This window comes from Ovis canadensis, chromosome 5 (assembly GCF_042477335.2).
Source record: "Ovis canadensis isolate MfBH-ARS-UI-01 breed Bighorn chromosome 5, ARS-UI_OviCan_v2, whole genome shotgun sequence".
NCBI lineage: Eukaryota > Metazoa > Chordata > Mammalia > Artiodactyla > Bovidae > Ovis > Ovis canadensis.
Window position 1 is genome coordinate 62788005 of NC_091249.1, and position 14131 is coordinate 62802135.

Here is a 14131-nt window from a genome sequence, read left to right on the forward strand (position 1 = left end):
TCTGTTGTGAGGGCTTGGTGCAGTTTTCTCTTAAACACTTGCATTGTTAATGGTCTCAACTGTGTGGAATGGAAGCTGAGTAAGTGGACATAGATATCCAGCCCACAGTGCAGTTATTTCAGCAGCTCTGGAGCTTGTTTCTGTTGTTCTCTTCATTTGATCTCTCACTTCTTCTCTATGCTCCAGGCACACTGGTCACTTCTTTCTCTAAGTCCTAGGAGATTCTGCCTTATCTCTGTTACCTCTGTGTGCAATGCTCCTCCCCCAAATAATTCACTTGATTGGCTCTTTATTGACTTTCAGCTCAAGTGTTATCCAGATAGAAAGGTCCTGGAAGGATCCTACCTCATTTCATTACCATTGCCCTGCTTAAGTTTCTTTCTGGCAGATATTGTTTTGTTTACTTATTTATGCTGTTACTACAGTGTAGTTTCATGAAAGCAGACTTTTTTTTTTGGTCTCGAATAGTGTCTGTACAGAGAAGGCAGTAAAATATTTGAGTGGCTAGTGGACCAACCATTGTTTTTTTAGGTTTACCTTTTGTCCTTTGCTTAGTGCTTTTGGTAATCATTGTGTTTCCTGTGTTTCCCTATTACCTTCGATACTCTAGAGAAGATAAGAAAATGAGAGTGATGGTATGTTTTATTATGATTAAAAATAATTATAACCTTTAGCAGTAATAAATTTATCGTAATATTACAGTGTTGAAATAAAACAAAGACCTAGCCGTGTCGTTTTTCTTCTAGGTCTGTATACCTGAGTGACAATTTGTACTGTGTGCCATATAAATCCTGGAGAAGGAAATGGCAACCCACTCCAGTATTCTTGCCTGGAGAATCCCATGGATGGAGGTATAAAATGTATTTGTATATGAGTGGATCACATAAGATGATGGTTTATGTAATCCAGGACTCTGCTGTAGATGGAAACTTTTTACTCTCATTATGTTTTGGCTCTCAGGTTTGACCAAGGCGAAGTATTTTTTTTGGAATGGGCGGATGATGATACTGTACTTGTAATTAGAAAGAGACTGCATTTTTTTTGGAGTGGGGAGAAGGGAACAAGTTTTCTTTTTGTTTACATGAACCTGTGGTTTTACACATCTTATTGTCTTACCCCTCCTTGTCCCTCTTCCCCCTATTCCGAACTAGTTTACATTTTAAACTGGTAAACATGGGGACCTGTGGGTGCACCCATGTTTGCTCAATCACGTCCAACTCATGGCGACTCCATGGGCTATAGCCTGCCAGGCTCCTCAGTCCATGGCATTCTCCAGGGGAGAATACTGGAGTGGGTTACCATTTCCTGCTCCAGGGGATCTTTGCGATCCAAGATCATCATAGGACCACTGGGGAAACCCAGGCTTGGGGATGGATTTAGTCAAATAAACAGATGTCAGTCAGTCTGAATCATAAGGTTTTTTTTTTCTTCTTCTTCTTCTTCTCTCTTTCTCTCTCTCTCTCTCTTTTTTTTTTTACAGTAACCTGGAGATTTGAAGGTTAAGATCCTAACAGCTGTTAATTCTGTTTAATACAGATGTAGCCTAGCATCACTAGGACTGCACTGACTAATCCACAATCCTGAATCTTGTGCACTGTGACAGTTAGCATTACTGTGGGTACTTTTAATTTCTAAATTTCTTGATTTGCATTTAAATGAACCATCCAACCATTGCATTAACTTAACCTTACTGTTTATATGAAAAAAAAAATTGGCATTGAGTAGCTAGGTAGGGATAGTCTAAAGCTTTGGAGCAGACACATTTTAAGAATGATGTGGCCATTCCATTGTAAATGAACATTTAATGTCTTTGGAGAAGGTATGTAGCTCTTTGCGTGAATGAGGCCATTTGCCAACAATCAGCCTCCTTGGTTCTGGAGGAGCTGTGCTTTTACTTTCTGCTTATTGCTTCTCCATTTCTGTCTCTCATGAAGATTGCTAGTCAACTGCCCACTGTCTGCCCCTTTCTGAATTTATAGTGAGCTTTTGCTTTATAGCCAGGATTGCTATTTATAAGGTATTGAAGACTGAATAACTACAGTTTAACATTTTATTTAGTTTCACCAAGCATGATCCCCTCCTGGAAAAACCTCAGGTTGCTGTAATTCATTAAGGTTGGCTAGCTCTAGTAGGTTTTGTAATAGATCTTGTGAAGGAGTACTCTGTAAGTTAATTGGAAAACTAGAAATTGCCTAGAGTTTAAAAGTTATTTGTTTAGCTACTTTAAATGATGTCGTTAATTGTAGAGAAGCAGAAGATATGACTAGGATTGAGGTAGGAGCTTTGTCTTGGTAGGCTTGTAAATATTTTAAAATCATATTGCATAAAAATAATTCAGCTAATACTGTGTCTGCTCTGCATAAAGCATCTTTGCCTAAAGCACCTTGCCAGCAACTTAAGGCTTGTAAAGACGCATAAGCATAGTTGTCATCTTTAAACTTACAATACAGCTAGGGTTACCACAGTCTAAACCTGGGAAAAATTAAATTACATTTAACGAAACAATTCAGAGGCTATTGAGAGATCATTTCAGTGAAGGGAATACTAGAATTTCAGAACTGAAAAGACTTGGAGCTTAGAATTCAACCCCTTTCATTTTGTAGATGAGAAAACTGAGGACTCAGACAGCTGAGGTAACTTGCCTGATGTCAGAGAAAAAATAAATAATGAAGCTGGTTCCAGGAGCCATGTTCTTTCCAGAGAATGTGTTTTCATTAGATTTTAAATGTTTCTACCTCTACTTTTTGAAATCCTTTTAGGGTTGTAGTCACAAAAGCATAACTTGATTTTGTAGTATAGTTTAATCACGTTTGGTGTCACTCATGGCAGGACCTTTGATTAAAGATGCATCACAAAGCAGTCTGCTTCCTTCATGGTTGTTAAGGGACTGGAAAACACACTGAATGGGCTCTCAGTTTTCAAGTGTCAGTGTATTTCAAGTTTCTCAGTGAAAGTGAGTGAGGGAGGGAGTCCTTTGCCTTAACATCTTTAGTGGGAGCCTGAGTCTAGTGTATCTTATGGGAGATGCTGAAGACCTCCTCAGAGACATTACTTAAGACGATGTGAAGTTCTGGAATGTATAATCAGAAAGGACTTCATGGGAAAATCTTTAGTGACTGCAAAGTGGTGACCGAAAGGGCAAACATAGTACTCAGACATGATTGCTCCATACAGTGGTAAACTTTTTTGGAACAAGTTTCTAACATTAAATTTGGAAAATTTAAGATAAAAATCTGCATCTTCGGATCTCTTTAAAAATTGAATGATCTGCCAACCTTAGATGTGTGTAATAAAGACTGCTGAGGCTCATGGGAAGCTGGGCACAGGCATTTCCTATTTACCAGTTCCCAGAGCCAGAGAGATGAGGGTTGTTTGAATTTTGTTATTGTCTTTACACTCTGCCTTTTTTTCCAGTTAACAAGAAAGTGAAATTATTTTATACCCCAGAGTATCAAAATTAGGGAAACAAAACACAAAAAGACATTTTTTGAGAATGTTTTTATCCTTTTTTTCAACTTGTGTATGATAATCAGGGGACTCTTGTTCTTTCTCTAAGGCAATTCTAATTTTTCTCCAAGTGTCTGAAGCCTTTTTACCCCATAACTGGATTGGTCCAGTTTGCCCAGGCTCACCTTGGGCAGCTTGTTCCCTCTTTGAGTTATCTATGAATAGCTGTACTCTTCCTTGGCAGCTTTTCTGTGGCCTGAACCCTGTCTTTTAGCTAAGAATTCTCATCCTGGTCTTCAGTTTTGCTCACTGGGCTTGAGCTGTGAATTCTAAAGCAATAAGAATGCATGTGTACGGTGTTTAGATTATGATTTGCGGGTTTTAAAAGTGATCAAGTCCTCAGGCTCAGTGCCTTTCCCCAGGCAAGGATTGACCTAATGTTTTTCTCTGGGCTCCTTTCATGAAGGCTTTTTATTTCAAGAAAAAATGAGCATATTTCTTGGGAAAGTGAATTGTGTCGTGCTTTAATTAAAATCCAGATGTGAAAATGTGACTACACGTCTACTTGCAAGTAGCTTCACTTAAGTTGTCTTTGGGCTCATTCCCTCTACAACCTTTGAAATATTTTCTGTTTTGTGTTGATACAGTGGCTGGAATGCTAGGATACAGAAATGTGGGATGCATGGGGAAAATAATTCCTTCTGAAATGTCTTATCTTTGACATTTCATGACATTTGCTTGAGCTACAGTTGTCAGCCCTGTAGCGATATAGACTGGTCCCATCTCCTAGGTTTACTGACTTGGATTGATCAGTTTAGTGGACAAATAATCTTTAAAAACCAGAGTATAGGCTTTACACAGTATGAGTGTAGAGAGAGCAAATTTGCCCACTTGAGATGAGACAAATTCCGTGGAAACTGGCATTCTTTGTTACCAGATTAAGCAAATCTACATTCCTTTTGGCATCCTGTTTTCAGGGATTTTAGAACTTGTTTAAGTTTATTCATTTATTTGGCTGTGCTGGGTATTCATTGCTGCATGGGCTTTTCTCTAGTTGTGCTGAGTGGAGGGGGGTGGGTCGCTGTTCTCCAGTTGTCTCGCATGGGCTTTTCATTGTGGCAGCTTGTCTTACTGCGAAGCACAGGCTTTATAGAGTTTTTGGGCTTCAGTAATTGTGGCATGTGGGCTCAATAGTTGTGGCTCATGGGTTCTAGAGTGCTGGCTCAGTAGTGATGGTGCAAGGGGCTTAGTTGCTCTGTGGCATGTGGGATCTTCCTGAACCAGGGATTGATCCCATGTCTCCTGCATTGGCAGGTGGATTCTTTATCACTGAGCCAACAGGGAAGCCTAGGTTCTAGAATTTTTGATGCTTACATAAGTCTTTGTGAAATGTTAGATGATGCTTGCAGTAATATTTTCAGCAATATCTAAAGGAGTCTTACCTGTTTGTGCCTCAGGCATTCATTTAGGGGAGCGGATACAGACTGATGTTTATATATTAAAGTTGTTAGGAGTGGACTAGTCACAGATATGTGCAGTTTTACTTTGTCCATTCAAATATGAGATGTAGACGTCTGTTGCTTTTCTGTAGGGGGTCTAGAACTGTGCTGTCTGATAAGGTAGTCGTTAGTGGCTATTTAACATTAAAATGAAAAAAAAAAAAGTTCTCAGCTACATTAGCCATTTCAGGACATCTCTCTCCTTCCTTGACCTTTTCCCCCTTCTCCCCTCTGCTTCCCCTTCCTCTCTCCTGCTCCCTCTCTCCATCCCTTCCTTCTCCCTATCCCACATTCTTCCATTCAGTTTCCCTCTGTTCCTTATCTTCTTCTGTCTCCCTTTTTCATTCTTCTTTGAGTATATGTATATATTTAAGAAATTATTTTTTTTCTAAACCATATGAGAGTAAGTTGTAGATATCATTCCCATTATGTGCAATAAGGACATAGCTACAATACAATGACGGGAATTTTCAAAATTTAACATTGATCTATTACTACTTATTATCTATTTCAGAATCCCTGATCAAATTATATCAGTTGTCTCAATTGTTTCTTATTCCTAGTGCAATTTTCAGTCCAGAATGACTGCATTTAGTTTTCATGTCTTTTTTTAGCCTCTTTTAATTTGGAAGTATTTCTCAGCCTCTTTGTTTTTCCTACCTTGACATTTTTGAAGACTGTAGCTAGTTACTTTATAGAATATCCATTACTTTGAGTTTGTCTGATGTTTCCTTTTGACAGGATTGGGGTTATGTAACTTTGAAATACCACAGAAGGCAATGGTGTATCCTTCTTATTGCATTGTATTAGGAAGTACATGATGTCCATTTATCCCATTATTAGGGATATTTTTGTCACTTGGCTAAGGTGGTGTCTGCCAGGTTTCTGCTCTGCAGAGTTAAATACTTTATTTCCCCTCTTGGTAATCAGTTGGTAATCTCTTGGGAGTTACTATGAGACTATGTAAATACTCAGTTTCCTTTTTATTTAAATTTATTTTTAATTGGAAGATAATTGCTTTACAATGTTGTATTGGTTTCTGCTGTACAACAACAATGTGAATCAGTCATTAGTATACATACATCCCTTTGCGCTTGAACTTTACCTCCCCCATCCCACCCCTCTAGGTTGTCACAGAGCACTGGGTTAATACTCAGTTTCTTGGTAATCTTTTCACCTGTTTGCTTTAGCATTCTTTGCTAATTCTTGCCTGAATATATTGTGAGGTTTCTTAAATGGTGATTTTTCTGTATGTGTTACTCCTTCTCCATATGTTAGCTGATTTCCTGTGATGGAAGAACTTTTCCTTCTTTGTTGGTGTTATCTTGGATTCATTTAATTCAGTGGATCATCGTCTGTTTAATTTTCACACAAGCCCTCTAAAGATAGTGATAATCTTTTTTTTTTTAAGTAAATGATAGCCTTATTTTATAAATGAAGAAACAAGTTCAAAGTGGTTGAGTGATGATCAAGCATGCCTTTTGATTATATTGTCCTCCTTGCACCTTGTAAAATAAAGATTCTACTTCTTTCATTACAAAAGCAACTTTCTAAATAGCTGTAATTTTATAAAATCAGAGAATACAATTGTGAAAAAAGAAAGTTAACACCACTCTTAATCCCCCAATCTTAAGATGTAACATTGTTGTTAATATTTTGGCTTGTATATCCCACTGCAGTTGTACTTCATATTGTTTTTGAAATCTACTTTCTGTCTTCAGTAGTCTGTATTTTGAACATTTTCTCATAAACCTCTACAACATTTTCTTTATTTTTAAGATGAGAAATTTCAGATGTACCCAGCCACTTCACATGATCTCTATCTGGATTTAATAGTTACGAATATTTTTAAATAATTTGTGATCTCTCTGTGTATGTTTACTTTTGCTGAATTTGAAAATTGCAGTCATCCTGACATTTGATTTCTAAAGATTTCAGTACGCATCTCCTAAAAATAGTCCTTTTTCTATACAGCTGCAGTTCATTATCACACCTATGAAAGAAAGAAAAAAAGTGAAAGTTAAGTTGCTCAGTCGTGCTCTTTGCGACCCCTTGGACTGCAGCCCACTAGGCTTCTCTGTCCACGGGATTCTCCAGGCAAGAATACTGGAGTGGGTTGCCATTTCCTTCTCCAGGGGATCTTCCCAACTCAGGGATTGAACCCAGGTCTCCCGCATTGCAGGCAGACGCTTTAACCTCTGAGCCACCAGGGAAGCCAGCTATGAAACTGAGCATTAATTCCATAATATAATCTAATTTGTTGTTGTTCAGTCGCCAAGTCGTGTCCAACTCTTTGCGACCCCAAGCATGCATTTCATACTGTCCTTGGGGTTCTCCAGGCAAGAATACTGGAGCTGGTTGCCATTTCCTCCTCCAGTGAATATAATATTTAATATAAAAATTTACCAGTTCTCCTGCAAATGTCTTCTTAATATCGTTTTGTTTCGAACTAGGATCCGAATGAGATATGTGTCTTGCATTAGATTCGTCTGCTGAGTCTTTTAGTCTAAATTATGTCCCACACCCCCATACTGACTTTTTGAAGAGTTAAGGCCCCATTGTTTTATAAGAATGCCTTATATTCCATGTCTGTTCCCATGTGGTATTTAACATGCATCTGTATCCCTTATATACTTCTGTGAAATTCAGTTCAGGTTAGGATTTTTTAACCTGCACTGAATATGGGTTGGAAAAGTTTTGTCTTCGTTATCATTAATAGGAATTTATTATTAACAATAGAAAACAAACTCCAACTTCAGTTGAACCTATAACTTTGTCCCAACAGTAGGAATCTCAGTGCTTTTCATACATGAAGTAATTGTAATCTATTTTGAAAAAGTGTGTGTTCATTTTACTTTGAAGTAGTTATCAGAATTCTTGACATCTTATTTAGTATGTTAATAAAGAGCATATATATTGCTTTTGATAGCTAAATCTCAATATATATATTTCCTTTGTAATCTTTTGAATTGTATTTCATGCATTAAGAAAAAAATTCTGAGAAAGGGTCTATAGCTGCATTGTGCAGTACTGAAGCCTCTGTCCACACATGGCTACTGAGCACTGGAAAGGTGACTTGTCTGAATGTAAATATGCCTTAAGTGTAAAACACATCCTCGATTTCCAACACTTAGTACTTTGTACGGAGAAGGCAATGGCACCCCGCTCCAGTACTCTTGCCTGGAAAATCCCATGGACAGAGGAGCCTGGTGGACTGCAGTCCACGGGGTCGCTACGAGTCGGACATGACTGAGCGACTTCACTTTCACTTTTCACTTTGATGCATTGGAGGAGTAAATGGCAATCCACTCCAGTGTTGTTGCTTGGAGAATCCCAGGGACAGGGGAGCCTTCCCAGGGACAGATGGACTGCCGTCTCTGGGGTCGCACATGGTCGGGCATGACTGAAGCAACTTGGCAGCAGCAGCAGCAGTACTTTGTAAACCATCTTATGTAATCAGTAACTAAGAAAAATCAGTTATGTAATGAAATGATAATATTCTGGATATACTGTGTTAAATAAATATATTATTGAAATTAACTCATTAGTTTCTTTCTACTTTTTAATGTGGCTACTAGAAAAATTTAAATTGCATAGGTGGCTTGTATTGTATTTTTACCAGACAACATTAGTCTGTAAGATTCACAAGACTGCTTAAGAGATCCATGCATTGAAAAAGGCTTAGAATCCCTATGCAGAGGCTTCATTAGACTCAGGTTAAATATTTAATTTTCATTTTGCTCTTGGACAATTAACTTTGCTCAGTTTATAGTAATACTGGGGCTCTTGAAAAACATCTAAAACTTTTTTTTTTTTCATTAAGAATACTTTTTAGGGAATATAGGGCACTTCACATGCCAAGGCATGGCATGTGAGGCATGTAATATCAGAGTTGCATTATTAGCAGTGCTAAATTTTGTTACTTAAGGAGATGGCCATTAGATCTCAATGTTGTAAAGATATGTCTTGCCCCATTTGTAATTAGTTAAGTAAAACCTGTCAGGTGATATTTGGCACCTTATAAATAGTCTGTTCCCCACTAGTCTATCACCTAATGGTGTTAACATCCATTGATAGTCCTTGTTTGAATCAGTTATTACATTGGGGTTTACAAAATGGTCATTTTCTAATTCTGTTGAACATTTATTGTACAGAAATTTTCTTCTCACCCCTTTCTTTCCTTTTGAGGATCGTTAGAGCTTCCCCTGTGGCTCAGAGGTAAAAAATCCACCTGCAGTGCAAGAGAACATGGTTTGGGTCAGGAAGATCCCCTGGAGGAAGGCATGGCAGCCCAAACCAGAGGAGCCTGGTGGCCTATGGTCTATAGGGTTGCAGAGTTGGACACAATTGAAGCGACTGACCATGCATGGTCATAGGATGGCGAATAGGCAGTTAACAGTCATCTTCTTGATATTCAACTTGTGAATTTAGCCAGTGGAGCCCTTGGTTCTTGTATCTTTTTAATATGCTCTTGTTAGTCATTGTGTCTTTCCTTGCTTTCTGCACAATAGGATATATCAGACCTGGAATATACCTTAAAAAAATTTTTTTTTAAGGAATTAATATTTAATAGAAATAAAGACCTGGGCAGTGAGAATACTATTATTTCTTCCTAAATTTCGTTAATGTAGTTTTTTAAGAGCAGCACAGTATCCCATTTTGTGATTGGTTCTGTGATTTGTTTATTTAGTGGTCTATTTTTTGAAATACGGGTAGTTTCCAGTTTTTAATGACTATATATAGTGCTTTTGTAAACATCATTGTGCCCAGGTTTTTCCATGGACCTTAATTTTTCCTTTAGAGTGAAAAATCAAGAGGTAAAAATTCATAAGAATGCACCCTTTAAAGATTTGTATTTCTATGAACAGTTTGTTTATATTAGTGTTTACCTCATCTACATACCTCACCTGTTTTTCTGTTTAATCTTTGAGGCACTACTTTTAGAAGCAAACACCAATTGCTTGGTATTATGGCTGAAGTCTTTTCCCTTGGTCTTAAAGCCTCTGTCTAATGGAAGTTTACCTTGACAGTGATACAGTGATACTTGACTAGGTGTGACTTGAAATTTCTTCGGGCTGTGAGTGATAATAGCGGTCAGTGCAGAAGACAGTAGATTGAAATGTTAGGTTTTAATATAGTAAGATAAGATATTCTCCAAGAATCCATCAGAAAATGAAGTGAGGTTTACCTTTTAGATAATAAGTGTAGTATAACCATTGCAGAATAAGACAGATCAGCATCTTCTGTATTAGCCTTCTTTTCCTTGAGCTTTTCATCCTGATTTTAGGTTAGCATGAAAAAACTGGAGGTAGAAGTGCCTTGGTGCCAAAGAAGCCCAAGGGGAAAAGCTCATGATTTGGCAATGCCCTCTTGTAGTACCCATAATGTTTGTAAACTCAAAATCTTATATGTAAGAGTTACTGGGCCCTCATGTGCAGGCTGGTAAGAATTTCTTTCATCTTGTCGTGATTGTAACTTTCTGGTGTAAAAAAGTCCTTGAGTAGGAGAAGATTTTTTATGTTTCATATGTGTGTTTGATATTTGCCTGACTCGCTGTTTCTCTTTCAGAAATGACTGCTGTCCACACAGGCAACATAAACTTCAAATGGGACCCCAAAAGTCTAGAGATCAGGACTCTGGCAGTTGAAAGACTGTTAGAGCCTCTTGTTACCCAGGTAAGAATCTGCAAACAAATACATAGTTGTTATAATATGGTTCCATAATTGTAGGCCTGGGTAATAAACACAGGGCAAAGTTGTTTAGTTCAAAGCCTTAATTTGAGTGGTTGAGTTTAGGCTGATAGTAATGAGACAGTTTGGCTCCACTAATAATTAAATATTTATGTGTGGATTCATTTAGCCTTTTAGAAGTATATTTGATGCCGTTGTCTTCAGTCTTGATTGGCAGTAATAGGGGCTAGTAGTATGCAGTGCATACCACTTAATACTTAAAAGTATTTCTAAGAAAGATAGGATATGGAACCTTGACTATTAATATTAAGTCTGTTCACCCTGCTTAATACACCTTTTTTTGTCCAGGATCTATTAGAAGGTCATTTAATTTGAGAGCGTAGCTTTGGTATGTTCTGTTACAAATACAAATATCACAGTGTGATGACATTTCATTAAACTGTTAGCAACTTGCTGTGCACATGTAGCATTGTGGCACGTGTATGTGTCTGTGTGTGAGTGAGGGAGACAGACCTTGTACGAGCACGAAAGCGAGAGGTAGTGGCATGGTTGCAGTCGCCATCTGCAGTGATTTTGGAGCTCAAGAAAATAAATATTTTAAATATAAATAAAGATATTTTAAATATAAATATAAAATAAATATTTTTAAATTATAAATAAATTATTTTCTTGGACTCCAAAATTCATTGTTAACCTCTTTCTAAACTTCTTGATGACCATAATAGAGACATGTAATTTGTTTGTTGTTTTTAATCTGTAAAATGAAGCTTAAAAGCCTAGTGATCATGTTTGAGAAATTAAAATATTCATTATATTTCTTAACTTACATATTGATAGCTAAATTATTTTGGAAAGTAAATATGATATATCATTGCTGAATATTTTAAAATATGGAGAGAATTTTATCTTATTTGTTAATACTAGAGTCTCATAAATGGAATGTTTCATTTTACTATGAGTAATTTATTCTTGCTATCTGTAAAGATGTTACTCTTAGTGTTTTTTTTTTTTTTCTTTTAATTTTAGTTGGCTACAGTTTAATTTTCAAAATTGAAACTTTTAGGTTACAACCTTGGTAAACACCAATAGCAAGGGGCCCTCTAATAAGAAGAGAGGTCGTTCTAAGAAGGCCCATGTTTTGGCTGCATCTGTTGAACAAGCAACTGAGAATTTCTTGGAGAAGGGGGATAAAATTGCAAAGGAGAGTCAGTTTCTCAAGGAGGAGCTTGTGGCTGCTGTAGAAGATGTTCGAAAACAAGGTAGGTCAATACCACTTTTCGTATGAAGAGAGCCCGGCTTTTCTAGAAAAATAATCCTTGAAGGTGACTTTGTGGTCAATATTTTCATTCTTATATATTGCCAGTTGCTCAAGTAACTACAAATATTCACTTGTTGGAAATGTATTAAGTTGTACTGGCTTAAGCTTTAATTAGGAGTGATTAACGAACATCTTTTTTGGAGCATCTGAATCCAGTTCTCTTCAATGTTCTAAGTAATAGTTGTAGGAATGTTTTAACACAGTTTGATGGGAAATATATGGGGCAGAAGTTTATCTTTTATCCTGTGTAATATGTTAATTTGTGCTAAAGATACAGGGGTGATAAAATAGAAAAATGTTTAGCAATTCTGAAAATAACTTAGGCAGTGTCTCTTTCTGTCAGACTGATAGGTTAAATCAGCCATGCATATTTGCATTGGCTTGAGTTTAAAATAATTTAAATGTGAGCTTAAAGGAAACATGTTTTGGGAAACTCAGAATTAATAAGAAGTGAAATGGTAACCCACTGCTTACCAATGGTTACTGTTAGAAAAATTGCCATCATTATGATGTAATAATCATGATAAGAGGACTTTATTTTCTTAAAAAATTTATTTTATATTGGAGTATAGTTGATTAACAATGTTAGTTTCATGTGTACAGCAAAGTGATTCAGTTATACGTGTATCTATTTTTTTTATTCTCTTTCATATTCTTTTTCCATTTAGGTTGTTACAGAATATTGAACAGAGCTCCCTGTGCTATATAGTAGGTTCTTTTTGCTTATCTAGATAAGAGGACTTTAAATCTGAAAGAATAACTTCTTGACCTGTAGTTTTTTGTTAAACTTCTGGTCCAGCAAGAGGACTTCAACAAAAACATAGGTGGTTTTTTTTTTTGTTTGTTTTTGTTTTTAGGGCTGTTGGCTATCAGGGCAGGGGAACTGACTCCCGTGCTCTGTGCATGAGCTCTACTGGTCTTTGGGAGAGCCTCAGTGGCCCTCTGGCTGACAGCAGTATACATAGTCCACTGGAGTCTTAAGTCAAATTCATCCCTGTGACAGTACCCAAAAAGGGCAAGGCATTAAATGGAGATGCTATCTCCTAATGTTCTGAGTTCGTAAATAGATACTTCTAATACTGAAAATGGTGAGATTACTTAAGTTCCATAATCGTAGCTGAGTGGATGTGTTAGTTTTCTTTGGCTGCCGTAGTAAATGACTACTAACTTGGTAACTTAGAACAACAGAAATTCATTTTTTTGGCATTCTGGAGGCTAGATATCTGAAATCAAGGTGTCAGCAGGATTCATTCTTTCTTGGGGCCTTAGATGAAAATGGTTCCATATTCTTTCCTAGCTTCTGCTTGTTGCTGGCAATCCTTGGTATTCCTTGACAGGTAGACAGGTCCCTCTAATATCTGGCTTTTTTTGTCACATGTATCTGTGTTGCCAGGTTCCCTCTTATGAGGATGTTAGTCATTGAATTGGGGTCCACTCTAATCCAGGATAACCTCATCTTAATTTGGTTACATCTACAAGGACCCTGTATCTAAATAAAGCCACACAGATTCTGGGAGGATCTAAATTTTGGAGGGATACTGTTCAACCTGGCAGAGTGAATTTTGAATGAATTTAAAGTGATTTAATTGTCTGATTCAGGACCATTTTTGAGCTTTTTGTTGAGGAAATCAGGATGACTGTTACTTCTCTGCTCTCTGTGAGAAAGTTTTGCCTCCTTGGTCTTCTTGCTTCCCCTAATGAAACTCACAGTATTAACAGGTGAATTTGGTCAAGTGTTTATGGGTCTACAGAGACATTTATTTTCAAAATAAGTTGAATTGTAACAAATAACTTTTTTCCCCTACTGTATATGTTCCTTGTTCCAGAAGTTACTCTGATACACATCTGTAGCAATTGTGATATAATACACGCTCCCAAGCACAGCCCCGCCCCTCCCAATTGTGAATGCACATCTAAATTTCAGTTTCTGTTATTTTTGTTTGTATCTGAGAAAATTTTTTATGAATCATAAATGCTTATCTGTTCTGGTACAGCTTTGCAATTATTTCTGATCTGTTCATGATCTAGTCTCCATAATTTTCCTTCTTGCAGCAAAACAAAACAACTAAAACTAAAGCAAACGTATAACTGCCTCCCATCACTGTTACTGTGTCAGATGTGAAAAACTGGAGTGCTTTGCCTTTCTTCTGCTGACTGACTTTTTTCTTTGGTGAATG

General features: G+C 37.1%; 1 protein-coding gene across 3 annotated transcripts in view; it reads left to right on the forward strand.

Moving 5' to 3' along the window:
- The window catches only part of CTNNA1 (catenin alpha 1), a 332863-nt gene that overhangs the window by 177197 nt on the left and 141535 nt on the right, over nucleotides 1-14131 (forward strand). For all 3 annotated transcript variants that reach the window (XM_069592164.1, XM_069592165.1, XM_069592163.1), the window contains 2 exons: nucleotides 10515-10621; nucleotides 11700-11895. In XM_069592164.1, the coding sequence (XP_069448265.1) occupies nucleotides 10517-10621; nucleotides 11700-11895 (301 nt within the window). In that variant the 5' untranslated portion in view covers nucleotides 10515-10516. The remainder of the gene's footprint in view (nucleotides 1-10514; nucleotides 10622-11699; nucleotides 11896-14131) is intronic.